Consider the following 16,814-nt stretch of genomic DNA (forward strand, 5'->3'; position numbering starts at 1 on the left):
GCTCACTCACTCGCTCCTTGGAGTGCCATTACCTTTCGTGTGTGAAGAGCATTCGCGTGGCCTGTCGTTTGGGTTTAATTCACTGCACAATATGCATCGCTCGCGCGTTGCAGCCTGTCAGTCGTTGCACTTTCCGGACTCAGGCAACTTGCACACGCCTCTCTTTCTCTTTCGCAAAAAAAATGAATCAAGATGAATAAGAAGCAGAAGCTGCTCAAAAAATATCGGCACGCGGCCATAAAGGAGCGACTACGGGCATTCTCCTTCCATCGAACCCCGTTGGAGTTAGCAGTCGGTTGGAGTAAGTAGGTAGGTGGGGTAGGGTATGGTGGTCTAAAATGCACCCCTGGGGTAAAATGGCCCCGCATAGCTTTCCGATTGTGAATTTGTGAATTTAACGAGCATTATTGCAAGTTAAGTACTTCAACTAGCATTCTGGTACATACAATCCCAGAATTAGTAATGAGAAAGCAACGAAAACCCGCACGGGGCCATTTTACCCCAAGGGTGCATTATGGACTGTTCTCCCTTACATACGAACACTTGATGAACATACACCAAAAGGAGGGAAAATAAGAAAAGGAAATTGCCGGGTCGCCCCGTCAAGCGAAATAATTAAAATCATAAAAAAGCGTAAACCACGATTCCGGCGTCCTCCCGCACCTGACGCCGGCCGTGGTTGGAGTCGTCAAAAAGGGGAAATAAGCCGGTGGTGAGAGCGACTGACTGCAGTTCGTACACCGGGCTCTACAGGTTGCTGCTCCGTAAAGCTGGTTACTGAAGTTGCTAACTGTACAGCACAGATGGAACCATGGTCCGATCCATGCAGGTGTAGGACAATGTTGAATCTTTACAATTAAGATTTCTTTGCTTAAGCCTATTTCATGAATATATAATAACATAAGCCTCCGTTACAACTCAACCATCGATCATTGACGGCAAATCTGCATGGACAACCAATTAACAATCCACTACATACAACGTTTGACAGTAGCCTTCATCGATTGTGGGGCTAAGTGTCGAAAAGAAGCGTTCATTAATTATGTCAAGCAAATTTTTTTTTCCCAAAATTAACACCCTTTCCCCCTCTCTATCACATATTGGCACAATTTTTCGACCACTTCCTTGAAAATTACGTTATCACAATCCCTTATTATTTCGAAGTTTGATTGGCAATTAATTTTAAAGGTTTTTAACCAAACGACGATCCCTTATTTATTTCAGAGTATTTTCAGAAAAGTGGTTTAAATTGGACATAAGACAGCTATGCTTGGAGAGTGAATCTAAATTCATCGATTTAAGAGCAGATATTCATTTAAGAATGGCAGATATTGCACACATCAATCATTGTCGAAAATCTCATGTAATTTTTATGGCCGCAGAAATAAACAAATGCAGTAAAAGAAATGTTATATCAGTTCATGCACTGTATTAATGATAATTTTGTCCGTTTTGAAGTGCAGCCCCTTTGATGTGATATTGAAATTAATTTTTTGCTGTGGACCAGTGAACCTGGAAATCGAGAGGCGAAAAATAGAGAAATTTGAAAATACCGTGAATTTTGATGAATTTTCAGAAGTTCTGTGACAAATACTGCCCTTTTCAACAAAGTTGTCCCATTCGTTGAAATAGAGCAAGCTGAGAAAAACACTGTTGTAGATTTTTTTTTCTTCATGGGCTCATAGTTTTGGTAATTTTCGCGACATTTTCTGAAAAAAGTAGAAAACTTTTCGTGTACATTGTAAAGTGATGGTACTTGACAATCGATTTAAATGTTCGCCATGGGACTATTATTCCGCAGAGGAAAAAAATAGGGTTAATGAAACTGTCGGGGAATAGCAAAGATGTTACGAAATGTCGGAAATGGAAGTTCTATGAGCTTTTCTTTTAAAACTTGAGAAGTCCGTTGAACTCCCTAAAATATCCGAGACGTCTATAGAATATTCAATAAGTATAGTCGAAGTCGAAGTTCCATGAAGCTTGTAGAGCTTCCAAATAGACCGTAGAACTTCCGGGAAGTATGTAGTATTTGTGAGAAGTTCTTAGAACTTCTCAAAATCAGTAGAATATCTAAACGGACCGAGATCTTTCGAAAAGTCCATAAAATGTTCCAGAAGCCCATAGAACTTTCGAGAAGTTCGCTGAAAATCCAAGAAGTCCATAGAACTTCTAAGAGACCCGCGGATCTTTAAAAAAAAAATTGAACTTTCGAAAAATCCAATGAATTTCTGTGTAGTCCGTAGAATATTCAAGATGTCAGCAGCACTTCCGAGAAGTCTTTATAACATGCAAGAAGTCCATATAACTTTAGTTGTTTTGTCAATTCTCGATTTCTTTTTAAATGTTGATTGCAATGATTGCAAAGCCTAACATCGGAAGATACGTTTTTTTTTAATCCCTGAGCTCATGTTCATTTAGGTCACTCGTGAGTTGTGTGGGATTCATATTTTCTGAGATTCCAGATTGGGGCCTCCCTTAGCTCAGTCGGTAAAGGCGCAGCTACAAAGCAAGACCATGCTGGAGGTGGCTGGTTTCGATTCCCGGCCCGGTCTAGGAATTTTTCGGGTTGGAAAATTTCTCGATTTCCCTGGGCATAGAGTATGATTGTACCTGCCACACAATTATACTAATGCAAAAATGGTACAGGCATCGAAAGCTCTCAATTCATAACTGTGGAAGTGCATCTACAACACTAAGTTGAGAGCACGCAATAAGCTAATAATGCCATACGCAATAAGCTTGAAATGCGAAGAAGAAGAAGAGATTCCAGATTTGAAAACAGTTCACTATAGGCAAAAATGGGTCCAAAATTACCCAAAATTCAATATCTCAACAGCACGCTGAATTCCGGCCATGAAAAACGACTTTTCCGAAGGGAAATTGTCCGGGGAATCGATTGCACGTGGTCTCATAGACCAGAGAGCCTTGTAGGTATGTGTTTTGGACCATTTTACCCCATTTTCATCTACTTTTTGGAGGAAATGTTTTTTCACAGCTCTATTTTTCGTAAAACATAAGCACTTTATGCATGGTTTTAGAATACTACGTCTTTAAACAACAGTTAATGAGATATTAGGGGAATACGGGGACCACGTGCAATCGATTCCCCGGACGATTTCACTTCGGAAAAGTCGTTTTTCATGGCCGGAATTCAGCGTGTTGAGATATTGAATTTAGGGTAATTTTGGACCCATTTTTGCCCATAGTGCAGTGTGTGTGTGTATGTGTGTGTATTCCCTTTAACCAATGAGCTGGATTACTGAGGTGGAGCAGTCGGTTAAGTTGTGTGAGTAAAACCCCTGTATGATACATGCAATTAGTGACGTCACTACTTGCGTTTAGGTTGATTTTTTGATTACTAATACAACCATATTTCACGATCTGCTTCACCTCTCTCTGTACCTCATTGCCCTCTAACCACCACTGGCCGGCAGTGTTATGTGTACAATGTCGCATTTATGGTCATTGTAGACAGCTTAAGTCCGGGAGCTAGAAGGTGATAGCTCTATTGCAAATCCAGCAACCCATTTCAAAATGTCTGGAGAGTCACGCCCATTCCGAGGTTACTTTCACTCACAATAAGCCCCGCATGTATGCATCACCGTTATCAAATGGATATTGGTGATACATACACCCTTCCAGGTTCGAAAATATATATTTTCAAACCTGGCATGTATTTGGTTTAATTGTGATATTTAATTTTTAAAAAATTGGAAAGCTTTCACCATATTTTGCTCTTCCGCCGTCGTTAACTGCTTCTTTTGGAATCCCTTGGACTTTTTCTCTAACGCTTCGTATTTCATTCCGTGCTTCACCGGCAATTTCCTTCCGTAGATCGTCCTTGGTTGGTTCTAATATGATTCCGCCTTTTTTGGTCGGTTTTATGTCCACCATTTGTCATTGAATTGCCATGGTGATCTGGGACGAGGCTCACGTCCAAAGTCGCTGGTCAACCGAGCGCTCCGTGTGCGAAAAGAAAATGAAAGAAATACGAAAGGGATCAGTTTCAAGAAGTGACAGTTTCATCAGATTCCCCAACTAACCATACTCAAGCAAAGTAAAAATATACAAGCTATATTGCGACTATATGGTTACTTGGGTACTCATATGGCCGTCAGAATGGTTCATCGGTTGCGAAGTGAAGTATTTCTGAAAGTGATGCGTTATATTTCTCAATGTTTAGATTTTATCCTAACGTTACCTCAATGTTATATCACAGACAAGCAGACACAACACATTGAACAATTATCATTGTAAACCCTACCGCCATCTGTCGTATATCTTTTAATGGGCAATACACTCAACAGATGGTTGTAGTGTGTAAACGTCAAACAATAGGGAATTGATTATGTGCACCACAAGTGGTGGTACTACCAACTAAGGAACATTTAAAATTGACCGTTAAGAACATTTCGATGAACGTTTTAAGAGTGTTATGTCTGCTTGTCTGTGACTATACCTTAACTATCGCAACTTCGGATAATCTGCGAAAGTACTTGCATTTTTCTCAGGTAATTTTGATCTAACTGCAATTACTCTTTCATACTCGAAATGTGTCACGACCAAATTGGTACAACGACGCCCTATACGCTCTCTGACCAAAGCGCAGGGAAATTCCAGATTTTAAAACAGTAATCTAAAATTTTAAATGCTGGTTTTTTACGATCACGGCACTTCGTAGTATTACTGAAAGAGTCTTTGATGAGAACTCCTTAGGAACTTTGAGGAGAACACAAAACTAATAGTTCCAATGTCATTATGAAAAACAAAATCCTTGGGTATGCATGGTACAATGTCAAATTAATTCTGTTATGAATTTCAAGATAGGTGAGGAGAATTCAAAGGGAATTGTGAGGAGAACTTAACGTGAAGTGTAATAACTGTATGCAAGGTAGGTCTAAATATAATTCCAATGTAATTCTGAGGGCCTCCTGATTTCAGATACAAGATACTCAGGAGAATTCATAGGCAAGTATGAATAGAACTCCAGGGTAATACTGAGGTGAATTCTATAAAAAAAATGTAAGGAGAACGTTATGCGATATATAACGAGAATACCAAAGTAGTGATTTTAAGGAAAATGTGGAGAGCAGGGCTACTTCCATTCATTTTGCATAAAAAATGTTTTACGGGATTATGGATTCATAAGACATTATAAATGTATTTTGTGTTTTTAATGAACAATAAGTATAACAAATAAAACATGCCGATGATTGTTTATGAGAGTCGCAATAATCAATTTAATAATTTTCTCTCACATATTCTTCACCTGTCATTCTTTTGGCAAGTTTTATGTGCAGACACATTCCATGTAATCTTTTATTGTAACTTTCAAATACAAAATACCTTATGATTCCATAATAGCATAAAACTTTAATTTATTCGAAATTAATTGAAGTAACCTTGTTGATGTGCATTCAAAACATAATTCGATGGAAATTTTGGGGGAAATGCTAAGAAGCATTCTGAGCAGATTGTGTGAATTTCAGGGAAATTTTGAGGAGAATCTCATGAAAAATTTGATTAGTATTCAAAGGTTATATTAAAGAGTATTAAAATGCATTAGAAATAAATCTACATATGAATACAATGGTGATTCCTAAGGCTTATAGAAGAATTCAATTAAAACTTATGGATTTCATGATAATTTAGAAAATAGTTTCAAAGGAACTCTACTGCCTATAATCTCATATCAGGTTCATATGGAAAAAGTAAGCATAGAGAAAATGGCGGTTGAAGTTAAGAAGTGCAATTTCCATGTAAACATTTAAAAAAAATCAAAGTAAATTAATCGATAATTTTCACAAGTTAAAATTAGTAGCAATGCAGCTTACATGGTTTGTTATATCAGTGAAACTATTTTTTTTTTGTTGTTCATTAATTTATTTGGTAAGGCTCAACCGAATTAACTTTACAGAGCCGAGGATTCATGGTCACTATACAATACATCTTAAAGCTATAGTCAAAAGGTACAACACAATAAACACTTTATCTTCCGCTATCCAAAAAGCCTCCTCCATCTGAACTGGAGCCGTTTCCAGTAGTTTCATTGTATGGCAAATTGTTGTACGCCAACGAGGGTCAGAGCGCGTCCATTGCAGCAATGGACGCAAAAAGTGGTCTGCACTCACACACTCATCACGAAACGGTTGCTTTCCAAAGTCGACGACGCATCGACCGAAAGAACTGCTGATGAAGAACAATGAGGAGGACCACACAATGGTTGCTGCCGAAAAAACAGACGATCGCGTAGCACACATCGAGAGTGGTCTGCTTTTGTCGACAGCCGAGTGAACACTCACAGTGAAACTATGGCGATTCAAAAAAAAAAAAAACATAACTATAACTTAACTTATGGACGATATAATTTCAGGGTGGGGACAAAGCAGCCCAAGGTTGAAAGTCTCTTTAATAAAAAAAATCAGTGTGGGACTGATATGCGATTGCTTTGCTTGAGCTTGAGCTTGAGCTTGATTGACCGCCCACGGTTGCTACTCTGTTACTGCCAGATCAGCTGTAATTACACAGAGAACCAATAGACGATGCTTGGGACTTGCAATCATCCTCAATGTGTAAAAACTGGTGATCTTAAATTAGGCAATACCAACGCTGGCCGCGCCCGAACACAGGTCAAGAAAGGAATGGGAAGGATTGTGTTGACATGACACTTGCTTTGATGGAAGCCGAGAACACCTCTGCACTTCCACGAGGAATCACTGGGATGTTGGATAAGAGGGTTGGGTTTGCAGCAGGGTTCGTTTTGGTAAACGATAAGCTGAATTGATGTCCTAACGATCATATAACGCGAAGGAGCTTGGGACTAAACCCACGGTCTTCTGCTCAGTAAGCAAAAACGTTTGTCACTAGGCAGACGAGCACCTTTTTAATCACCGAGTTGCTGTTATTACCATGTAGTCATATTAACAAATAAAACGATCGACGAATCTTGAATGTGGATGGGCCTGAGATTAGACTCATGATGTTCTACTCAGTAAGCAAAAACGGTTGCTCTAAGGCCACCGAGCCCCTCATATCACATAATACCGTTGCTCAAATTTGTGTATCCATTCAAACCCGGAACCAACGACAACAACGAGTTTCGCAAAATACACGATACACAAGCGATTTTTACCATATATTTTTTTTCCTTTGGTTTGTTTTTTCCGTCGATCTTGTTTTCCGTGCTGAGCACCAATGCTACCGACGTGCCAGGAAGGCAGCTCCCACACCTGGATCCTACCTATCGATCCATCAACTCATGAACCGGGGACCAACGGCTTTACTTCCCATCCGAAGGAAGGCGTGATCAGAGATGTTATGCCTCAGAACATCCCGGCGGCGCCGACTGGTATTGAACCCAGGCCTGCTGAGGTGAGAGGTAATCACGCTTACCACTACACCACTGGCGCCGTTCGATTTTACCATAAATCTATTTGATATGTAAGGACCTGGGACCGCGTTTTTCTGCTCAGTAAGCAGGCCACTGTAACCGACGATCTTTCAAATCCGAAAACTAAAAACTACGAAAAAGTACTTAGGCCTTCATTAAGTTCCACTTTCACGCGACGTTCAATGACAGGGTCCTATCCAGGATTACATCTGAAAAATCCAAATCTGGCCAACGCCAACCTAAACCTGTTCTAATCCACCTGAAATGACTAACGAATGGAAGACTTTGACTACCCAGTCATGCAATAGTCTCATTCCGTGCCTTATGGCAACTTGATAATTCTATTGCGCTCATCTTTTGGCACCACCCAGGGGAGACTTGGTCCTGTACCCAATGCTTAACTTATCTCCATTCCACTCAGCTACTCGCAATTTCTTGTGATATAGTGGGCGGAATATTATTATATGAGACAATTCAATGCAGACGTCTTTCCAAATTTGGTAGATCGACAGGTAATCGGTGAGTTACCACAATAGTTGCTATTCAACAACTCGACAACGTCCCATCGTCAACGCCTGCTATGAGAATTTCCCATTGCAGACGTCAACGAAATGACGTCAACGAGCTATCGATCAACTACACTGGTTATCGCCTGGTACCTTATAGCACGATGCTAGGAGGTGAACCGGAAGAATCGATGAGCTACCTCTCCCCCTGATATGCGATTGCTTTGCTTGATGGGAAAAACTGATATAATGTTGTTTTCACATTTTTCATGATTAAATTCCGTAGTTTTATCACGTAATATGAAAGTAGATGCCAATTGATAGTGGATAGCGTTATTATCTTAAAATTAACGAAAATCCATAGAGGACTTATATGCGATTATAGGCATTCTACCAGTTATCTCAACGGTATTCTGAGAACTACTGAATTTGCAAGGGATTCGAATATCATGGGAATTCTCAGATTGAAGCGGTGTAAATATTTACATCATTTAACAAATCTCAGATAATCATGACATCAGATCTTTGAAACCTATGTTAATGAAAATAGAATCCTTCTGTGTCATATTTACCTGAGATTTGTCAAATATAGTGAATATTTATATAACGTTCTCTGAGGATAGAAAGTTGAGTTCATGAAGAAAATTTCATAGAGAATATGAAGTGGATAATAGTTAAGTTTAGGAAGTGTATTAGAGAATGACGAGAAGAATTAATAAATAAATCAAGAAGAATCTGAGTAGAATTGTAAGGTGACAGATCGTCGTATTTCCACAATTGATGATCCCCTGATGATAATAGGTAAATATATTACTGAAACCTAGACTGAAACCGTCATTTACCCTAAAACCATTTTATTCAAAGATAATTCTTTCATAAAATGGTCATAAGTTGACCATTTTTAAAAAAATCAACCACTGCGCCAATGTCGGTTTTGTCGGAAAGCATTTCGCTTCTGCCCCGCCACATACTGGTGTCATAATTCAAACACTATCATCTTGTACTCAATAACTTATTTAGCCATCTCATTAGTGGCTATCCTGTAATTATCTACTGCAAATGCAAACATAACATGTGCATAATAAACCTACAAGAAATGAGATACACTGCGTGCGTGTAAAGAAAATTACCTTCCGAGTAATCAATAACGCCAATTAGCACCATAATCACCAGCACCAACTTAACATCGATGCCACCGAAGATACCACCGAGCACCGACGACGACGACGATCGGTGACAACTCCTTGCGGGACGATGCCACCGCCCCCTACTGCTACTGCCACTTCCCGTTGTCACTCGTGGTTGACTGTAATCACTGTTTTCACATTCACTACCACTGCCATTCACCGCCACCGCACTAAGATTATCGTTTTCTTCTTTTTCTTCTTCTGCTTCTTTACGTGCATAGCTGGCAACACTGTCGGCTTGACAGAGGGATTTCTGGGATTTATATTTCTTCTGCTGCAATGGTCGCAGCTGTGACAGGTGGACAGGTACTGTCGTCGGCGACGAAGGGGATGGTAGATTGGCGGGAATGGAAACTAGAAGGGAGGAAACCAAGGATGGGAGAGAGTTGAACCAGCGCCGCCACATCCAGACACACTTTGGCCGTCGACGTCCGCGACGACGACCCCGAGGTCTACTTTGGAGACTGCTGTATCTGTTACTGTTGTCTTCTCGTTGCTGTTGTGCTAGGTCGTCACCGCCACTGGGGCCACTTATGCTAATGCTACTACCGCTTCTGGGGATACTCTCCAGCAAGACTGGCGCTCGGCTGTTGGAATTGCTGTTCAAGCGATAAATTGGCGCGATCGACGCGTTATTTCGGGCAGCAGCACACTTTACATAATTTATGCCGTTGTCTAATTTTAGCCCAGCCGCGACTGACGATGGAACGCGCATTTTCACAGGTCGCAACTTGGCAAATCGGTGGCAACATCTTCTTCCCCCGCTGTGCTCCAGTTTTTGGAATTCGGCACCGGCTCTGCACATTCAAATCTGAGATGCGCGTGCGACCGACCAACCGACCGTTTGATCTTCTTCCAGACACAAAGCGAAAATCTTCACGACTGATTCACAAAATTTCTCTTCAACAACAACCCGACCGGAAAAATAAATACTGCCTCGGCTTCCATCTAACCACGAGAGTTATTTTTAAGTCCTTGAGCAAAGCTGTGTTTCATTGAGCCGTCCTCGGCAGCACCGTCGTCCTTGTCGTCGTCTTAACCATCATTCATATCACGCACTCGAAATCATTCTTCTATTTTCGTAGGCCTTCTGCACCGACGACGAAGAAGCCGTTGAGATTTTCCAGTTCCGATTCTGGCCTATGTTGCGTAGGTTAGGATTCCTGGCCGGGAGGGGGAGGATGATTGTTTGTGTATCCTCATCGGATCGGAATCCAAGCGACTTCACCGAGAACCGGTACGAAGCAGTTTTTCTTTCAGCCGATGCGTGTCGCACAAAATACGCACTGCTTTTGTTTACATTCGCGGTAAACGAGCTTGTGATCGTTTACATTACTTGCATGCTCGTTAGGGAAAAAAGGGGTGGGGGGGATTGCGAGCTGGGTGGAAGACAGTTCGTTGGCCTTAAGTGAATTGAAACGAATTGCTGCCGTTGCCACTGTCGTCGTTGTTTCCGATGAAGATGATGCTGCTGCTGAGATCAGAGATGACGATGATTTCGTGGAATATCTGGAACGAGATGAAAAATGGGAACGATGAAAACTAGTACATAGGAAATTTAAAAATGGTGTGATTAAGTGGCGAAACGTGGTGGTAGTGTCAGATCGAAATCGATCGATAATCATGTTGTAAAAATAAAGTGAACTTCAGAAGCTATTTTGATCTGGATCGGTTGAAACAATGGAAAAAAGCTATCAAATAAATAGTAATGTGATACAAAACTGTACAACACTATTAATCATATCATATTTTTATTGTAAAGGGTGTCCACGATGAAATTGCCACACTATGAAATTGCTCTAACTTTTTAACCGTTGGGTAGAATTTAATGAAAATTTGGGTGGATTTAGTTCATAGTGCATTATTTACATCCTGCAAGTTTTAATGTCCTGTGATCAAAACTCGCGGAAATGGAGTCGAAAGAACAGCTCGTGCGTGATAAAATCTTGCGCATTCATCACGAGAACAAGGATCTCTCGCATCGTTCCATCGCTAAAACGTTGGGAATCGCGAATTCCACGGTGTCGCGAGTGATTAAGCGGTTCGAGGAACGGTTGACCACCGATCGGAAGCCCAGAAATGAAGGAAAAAGTATTCCGTACAACACCAAAAATCACAACCGCGTAGTTGGGGCCTTCAACCGAAATCCGAACGCCTCCGTTAGGGATGTGGCTAAGAAGCTGCACCTAAGCCGAAGTTTTGTCCAGAAGGCCAAAACTAAGGTTGGGCTTCGAACGTTCAAGGTACAAAAGGCCCCTAATCGCGACGAGAAGCAGAACAAGTCCACCAAAACCCGTGCCAGGAAGTTGAACCTCAACATGCTGACGAAAGTTGAATGCTGCATCATGGACATCATGAACAGAAGAGCATTTCCACGCCAACTGACGAATTGATTTTATTTTTTCCTCTCTGAATTCCATGAAACTACCAAATGAACCAATGAACCAATGAACCAAATTTGTGCCAGAATTCAGCCATTTTGACTCACGCTTAATTTTCCAAAATGGCGTATTCGATGTTTTTCAATAAAGAAATTACTTCTGAGAAAAAATTTTAGAAAACATGATTACCTTTTCAGGAAAAAAAATTATAGAAGATCACAAATTTTCGACAATAATTACAAAAACAAAACTGTTAAAAACTTCAATAACATCAAAAACACATTTTGAAGGTTTTTAATCTTATGTTTATAAGCATTCATATATCAAAAATGCTTAATTTATAAATAGACACCATGGATAATTCAAAATTAACCAAAATTGTATTACAAATTAATACGAATTTTGAATTTTATTTTTTCTACAAATACCTAATTTATTTATTTTTATTCAGAAAACATATTTTACTGTCTAGATATCCTTTCCGATGCACAATCATATAAATATAGCGAGGAAAAAAGTTTAAAAAATTACTAAAAATCATATTTTTAGATTTTGACCGCCGCCTTTCCACTCAAATGATGGAAAATTATATCTTCCTATTCTTCTGAGATGAATTTTCCTAAAAGTGATGTAACTTTCGCAATCCGGTAAGTTGCATCCATATCAACGGGATTTGCATTCAGTGCTGTTACAAAACCGGAAATGCGCATCGAAATAATAACATATATCTTTTAAACAAACTGTCAATAGCAACACCATGAGGAACAACTTCTGTTGCCTCGAAGACTGAGCGTACACTCGAATCACCGCTTATACACATTTCGCAATGTATCCTGTATCTTCTTGAGAAAGTTTAACATTAAAATGTGTGTGCATGAAAAAGTTGCTTGTTCGTTACAGTGTGTTGATAGAGCATTAATCAGAGAGGCAACGGTGTCAGGAAAACTAAGTTATATTCTGGATTAAATTTTAACCTAGAATGACCTTGAAAATGTCAAGGATTTGAAATATTCACCTGGAAAATCATCTTCTAATAAAGCATTTGACATTAGATTAGTTGAGATAGCTGTTAGCAAATCAAGATTGTTGAATTTCGTCTGGACCATATTTTAGTCCTTATGCAATCAAATTTATTGTAAGATGCAAAACCCTTTAAAACTGAGTGTGAACAAATTAATTATTTTCAAAGATTTTTATTTAAATGTAAACGTATATATGCAGCCTCCGTAAAAGTGTGTTCCTATATTCAAAACAAAGATTTGTTTTCTTATCTGGGATAATGTTGGATACCATCTTGAATTATAAGACTGGTTGAATTTCCTAGCTTTTGCCCTTGTAATAGTTATTCGTATATGAAATTCTGCATTTTTCCAGCCCAGCGGCAGGCGCGTAAGTAATATGTTATACCATGACAGCGGGTCCAGCACAGCAAAATGAACGTTTTGAGCCCGGAACATGCTGCCTACTGTCAAACGCTGCTGTTGGTATAGGCCTTGTCACTGGCCTGCATTTTTCAGTACAACATCTCAAATAACTTCGAAAACAGAAATTAGATATAATGTTGTTGCCTTCAGAAGAATTGTATATTTTTTCAAAGTAAACAACTTTGTAGGATATGAAAAAAATTGCAAAAAATAAACAGACAGGTAAATAATACTAATGAAAAAATCTAACAGACTTAAAAAAAAACTCTCAACTAACAGCTGTGGATGAGTCGGCGTTGTAGAAGTTTAAATCTAACGAAAAAGTTTCAGTGTATAGACGGAATAAAAAAGCCAAAAAAGAAGAACCAGACAATGTTATCGTCTGTTATATTATAAATACTGATTTACGGGGGTCGTTCAAACATCCTACATCTCATATATGAGAAAAGTTAGAGCTAGAGTTAAGAGATGAACTAGCCTCAGGCTAAAAATCTCTATAATAAAGAAAAAAAAAAAAATAGAGCTAGAGTGTGTTGAGCAATCTCATTTTCATGAGTAAAACCATTTCGATCACTGATTTGGCCTTTAGGAAATACATACGTCATACATATTACAGGCATTATACGGGCATTTTACAGAAGTTACAAATGTATACAAACATTGATAGCCATCAAAATCCAAAAATAGTTCAAAATTGACTTGAATAAAACATTCGCTCGATAGGGGCTTTCTCGACGGGTGTTTATTTTTATTTGGGAGTTCACTAGTCATACTATGAAAATTCATCGTTGATAGTTGGCAGTACTTGATCGCTCTTTTTGAGCTTTTGTTCAGTTAACGCATCGTAAAATAGATGGTTGCTATTAATCTACCTATCAAAATGCAAAATTTCAGCACCGTAGAGCCATTCTCTGAGCATAGCTGAGAGATTAATAGCACTAAACTATCTATTTCAAGATGAGTTAACTGATAGTTCAATTGAATTTAACGAAAACATTATAAATTTAAAAAATGTAAAAACAAATCTCAAAACAGTGTTCCTTCCCTGGTTGGAATGATCTAGTAAGCTGTTTTGCGTGAAAAACTTCAGTTTGTCAGCCTCAGAGCCGTTCCAAATAAAGAGGATCTAGTATAAGAGAAAAGCGGACTTTCTGGTTTCGAGCCAAACGAACTGTCAAAACTGGAGCCAATCGAGCATCGCCTATCTTGATTGCATTAGCAGTGTTGCTAGAAACTACCTAGGCATAGGTTGCTATGGCAGTTTGTTTTGAGTCCGCTCCTCGCCTATCCAGCATTCGGTAGATAGTGTAAGATTGCGTTCCAATCAGCGAATGATTACTGTACAGAAAATATTTGCCAAAATTTAGAATTGTTACGATAAATTGAATGTCACAAAATGCAAGATTTCTTCGGAAAAATTGTAGGCCTTTTCATTTTACACTAAGTTTCTACATAATAAGTCTAGCAAAATTTAATTCGATTATGATAAAGACTACCCTAAAATAAGTTTTATTACTTTCTTGCATAATAAATCTCAAATAATCAATTCGACATGTTCTACAAAATTTTCTATATCATCAAAATAATACAGCAATATTTAAAATTGTTTCATTTCCCTTGTAAAGTGATTTTAAAGCACAATGTCACCAATTTTACAAAAAATCCGTATTTCTACGTGTAAGCTACTTTTTCTAAGACACCAAAATGCAAAAATATCCAAATAAAAGAACCAAATGGAAAAGGGTTTTAACCGTCTTTTTCAGAGTGGTCCCACTGTGCCACGCAATTTATTATCACCATATAAGAGAAATTTTCTCATTTGTGCTTTTATGCAGGTCTGCAGTCAGTGGTTTTATGATCTACACGTCAATTATTGGCTTTTAAATTTTTCTGTAGTTTCCAGAACATATTTGTATTATGGGAAGTATATCACTCTGAAAAAAAAAAATAATTCATGAACCTTTCGATGTTTTCTTAACAGCTCTGAAGTTCACAGATCCAGAACGTAATCACTTTTAAGATCTTTTAAGCTCACTGAACTTATCTGTAATTGGTCGAACCTCTAAGTAGTTCGCCATGCTTCATAACTTATTCGTTTTAATTTCTCTGAGAAGTTTAGAGCACTTCAGAGAACTTCAGACAGGTACATAGAAATTGAATGCACTCCAAGGAAGTCTTGAAATGTGTAAATAAGTTTTCGGGATTTCAAAGTAGTTAATTAGTTAAATTCAAATTAGTTAAATTCAATAGATGCACAAGGAACTTCTTTGTTGTTTAGATTGTATTCATCTTTGTTTAAATTCAGGGAACACATAAATTTCAAAGGAGTTTAATGCCAGATATCTGGCAATTTGTAAAGAAAGTACCTAAATCTTTCTGAGATTTTTAAAACATCAACGCTTCTAGTAGGTAGATCACCTTTTCGTGGTACGTTACGGGATGTAAGATCTACCACCGATTCATAGTCCTGACTACTTCAAACTAGGGGAACAGGATTTTTCAATAATCCAAGGAACACATCTTAGTCCTTGTTACTTTTTATACATTGTTGATAGTGGCAAGACTCGGCTTTGTCTACCGAGGATGATCTTGAAACAAGGAAAAAATGAGTTAGTTGTCTTCATCTATGTGATTCCAAATCTTCTATTTTTTTATCTCTAGTTTGAAGTGGTTAAGACTAGGGTTCTTATGCATGGTCATTATCGGTGTCATTCCTTAATTTTGTTGCTAAGGAATCCAATTTTGACTGACAAAGGGGCGCGCCTTTGGAGGATGTTTCAACACTCCGAAGGGTATAAATAGCGGGACCTTTCAATTAGAGTCGGATCCTTGCGATAAATGCAAGAGTGGCAACTGTAAAAAAATCGAATACTTCATCATTTCTCAATAGTGATGGAGTAATGCGACATGCACTAAACTAAGGATACGGGATATACTACAATAGATCAATTTACTGGTCACAGTAGTGTTAAATCTAAAAATCTCTCTTATAAAGTTAAAAAAAAATCATTGTAGTTTAGGGAATATCAGAAAGACTAAAAAAAACTTGTTCATGTACATATAATTACGGCTCCGCAAAGCTAACACACTTGAGCTTTGACAAATAAATGGATTAAATAACAAATTATTTGATTAACATATTTGAATTCAGGCTCGAGTGCATTATGAGTGGATTTAATTCTAAATTTCACGGAACGATCCAGAAAATTACAAGAACAAGAACAAGAATATGAACCCTAGAGGTCACAGAATCATCCTATGTAAGATCCGAAACAACCTTAACCCTCCGTTACTCGCGCCAACTTTTGTAACACGAGTACTCGCGCGTTGTACTTTGTACAACAGTGTGAGTTTTCCATTGGCTTTTTGCAACCGAGCTACCAATCGATATGAAACCAACGGGTATTCCTTAAAAAAAACTTGTTTATAACTAAACAAGCTAAGCTTTTATCATAGTTAACCCCCGAAAAATGCGGATAATAGAGAAAATGTGAATGGAAACCGCGTAAACGGTGTCCGTACTACGTGGGATTTGATTTAATTGGTTAGAACATGGACAATCTCGAGATCCTGACCAGATAGAAAGATACTGCCTTGGGTAAAGTTGTTCTAGAGATCATAACCTGTTTTCTGGTGGAGAGTAGTTCTGAATTTTCTCACTACGTAACGCTAGAATACATGTGAAATTCTCTCATGTGATAAATCTCGAGATCATGACCAGATAGAAAGTTACTGTCGTCGACAAAGTTGTTGATGAGATCAAAGCCTATTTATTGGTGCACAATAGTTCAAAATTTTCTCAATACGCGGCGCTATTAAACACGTGAAATTTTCATATAAAAAATCTCGAGATTCTGACCAGATAGAAAGTTACTGTCTTCGACAAAGTATTTCAGGAAATCAAGATCTTTTCGTTGGTGGAGGGG

At 38.6% G+C, this 16,814-nt stretch overlaps 1 protein-coding gene across 3 annotated transcripts in view; it reads right to left on the reverse strand.

The window, feature by feature from the left end:
- LOC135709451 (uncharacterized) overlaps positions 1 to 9,888 on the reverse strand; it is a 187,581-nt gene extending 177,693 nt beyond the window's left edge. For all 3 annotated transcript variants that reach the window (XM_065231796.1, XM_065231797.1, XM_065231795.1), the window contains exon 1: positions 9,027 to 9,888. In XM_065231796.1, the coding sequence (XP_065087868.1) occupies positions 9,027 to 9,888 (862 nt within the window). The remainder of the gene's footprint in view (positions 1 to 9,026) is intronic.
- Between the last annotated feature and the right edge of the window lie 6,926 nt (positions 9,889 to 16,814).

This window comes from Ochlerotatus camptorhynchus, unplaced genomic scaffold (assembly GCF_037179485.1).
Source record: "Ochlerotatus camptorhynchus isolate MF236.1 unplaced genomic scaffold, CSIRO-AGI_Acam_v1.1 ptg000361l, whole genome shotgun sequence".
NCBI classification, from domain to species: Eukaryota; Metazoa; Arthropoda; class Insecta; order Diptera; family Culicidae; genus Ochlerotatus; species Ochlerotatus camptorhynchus.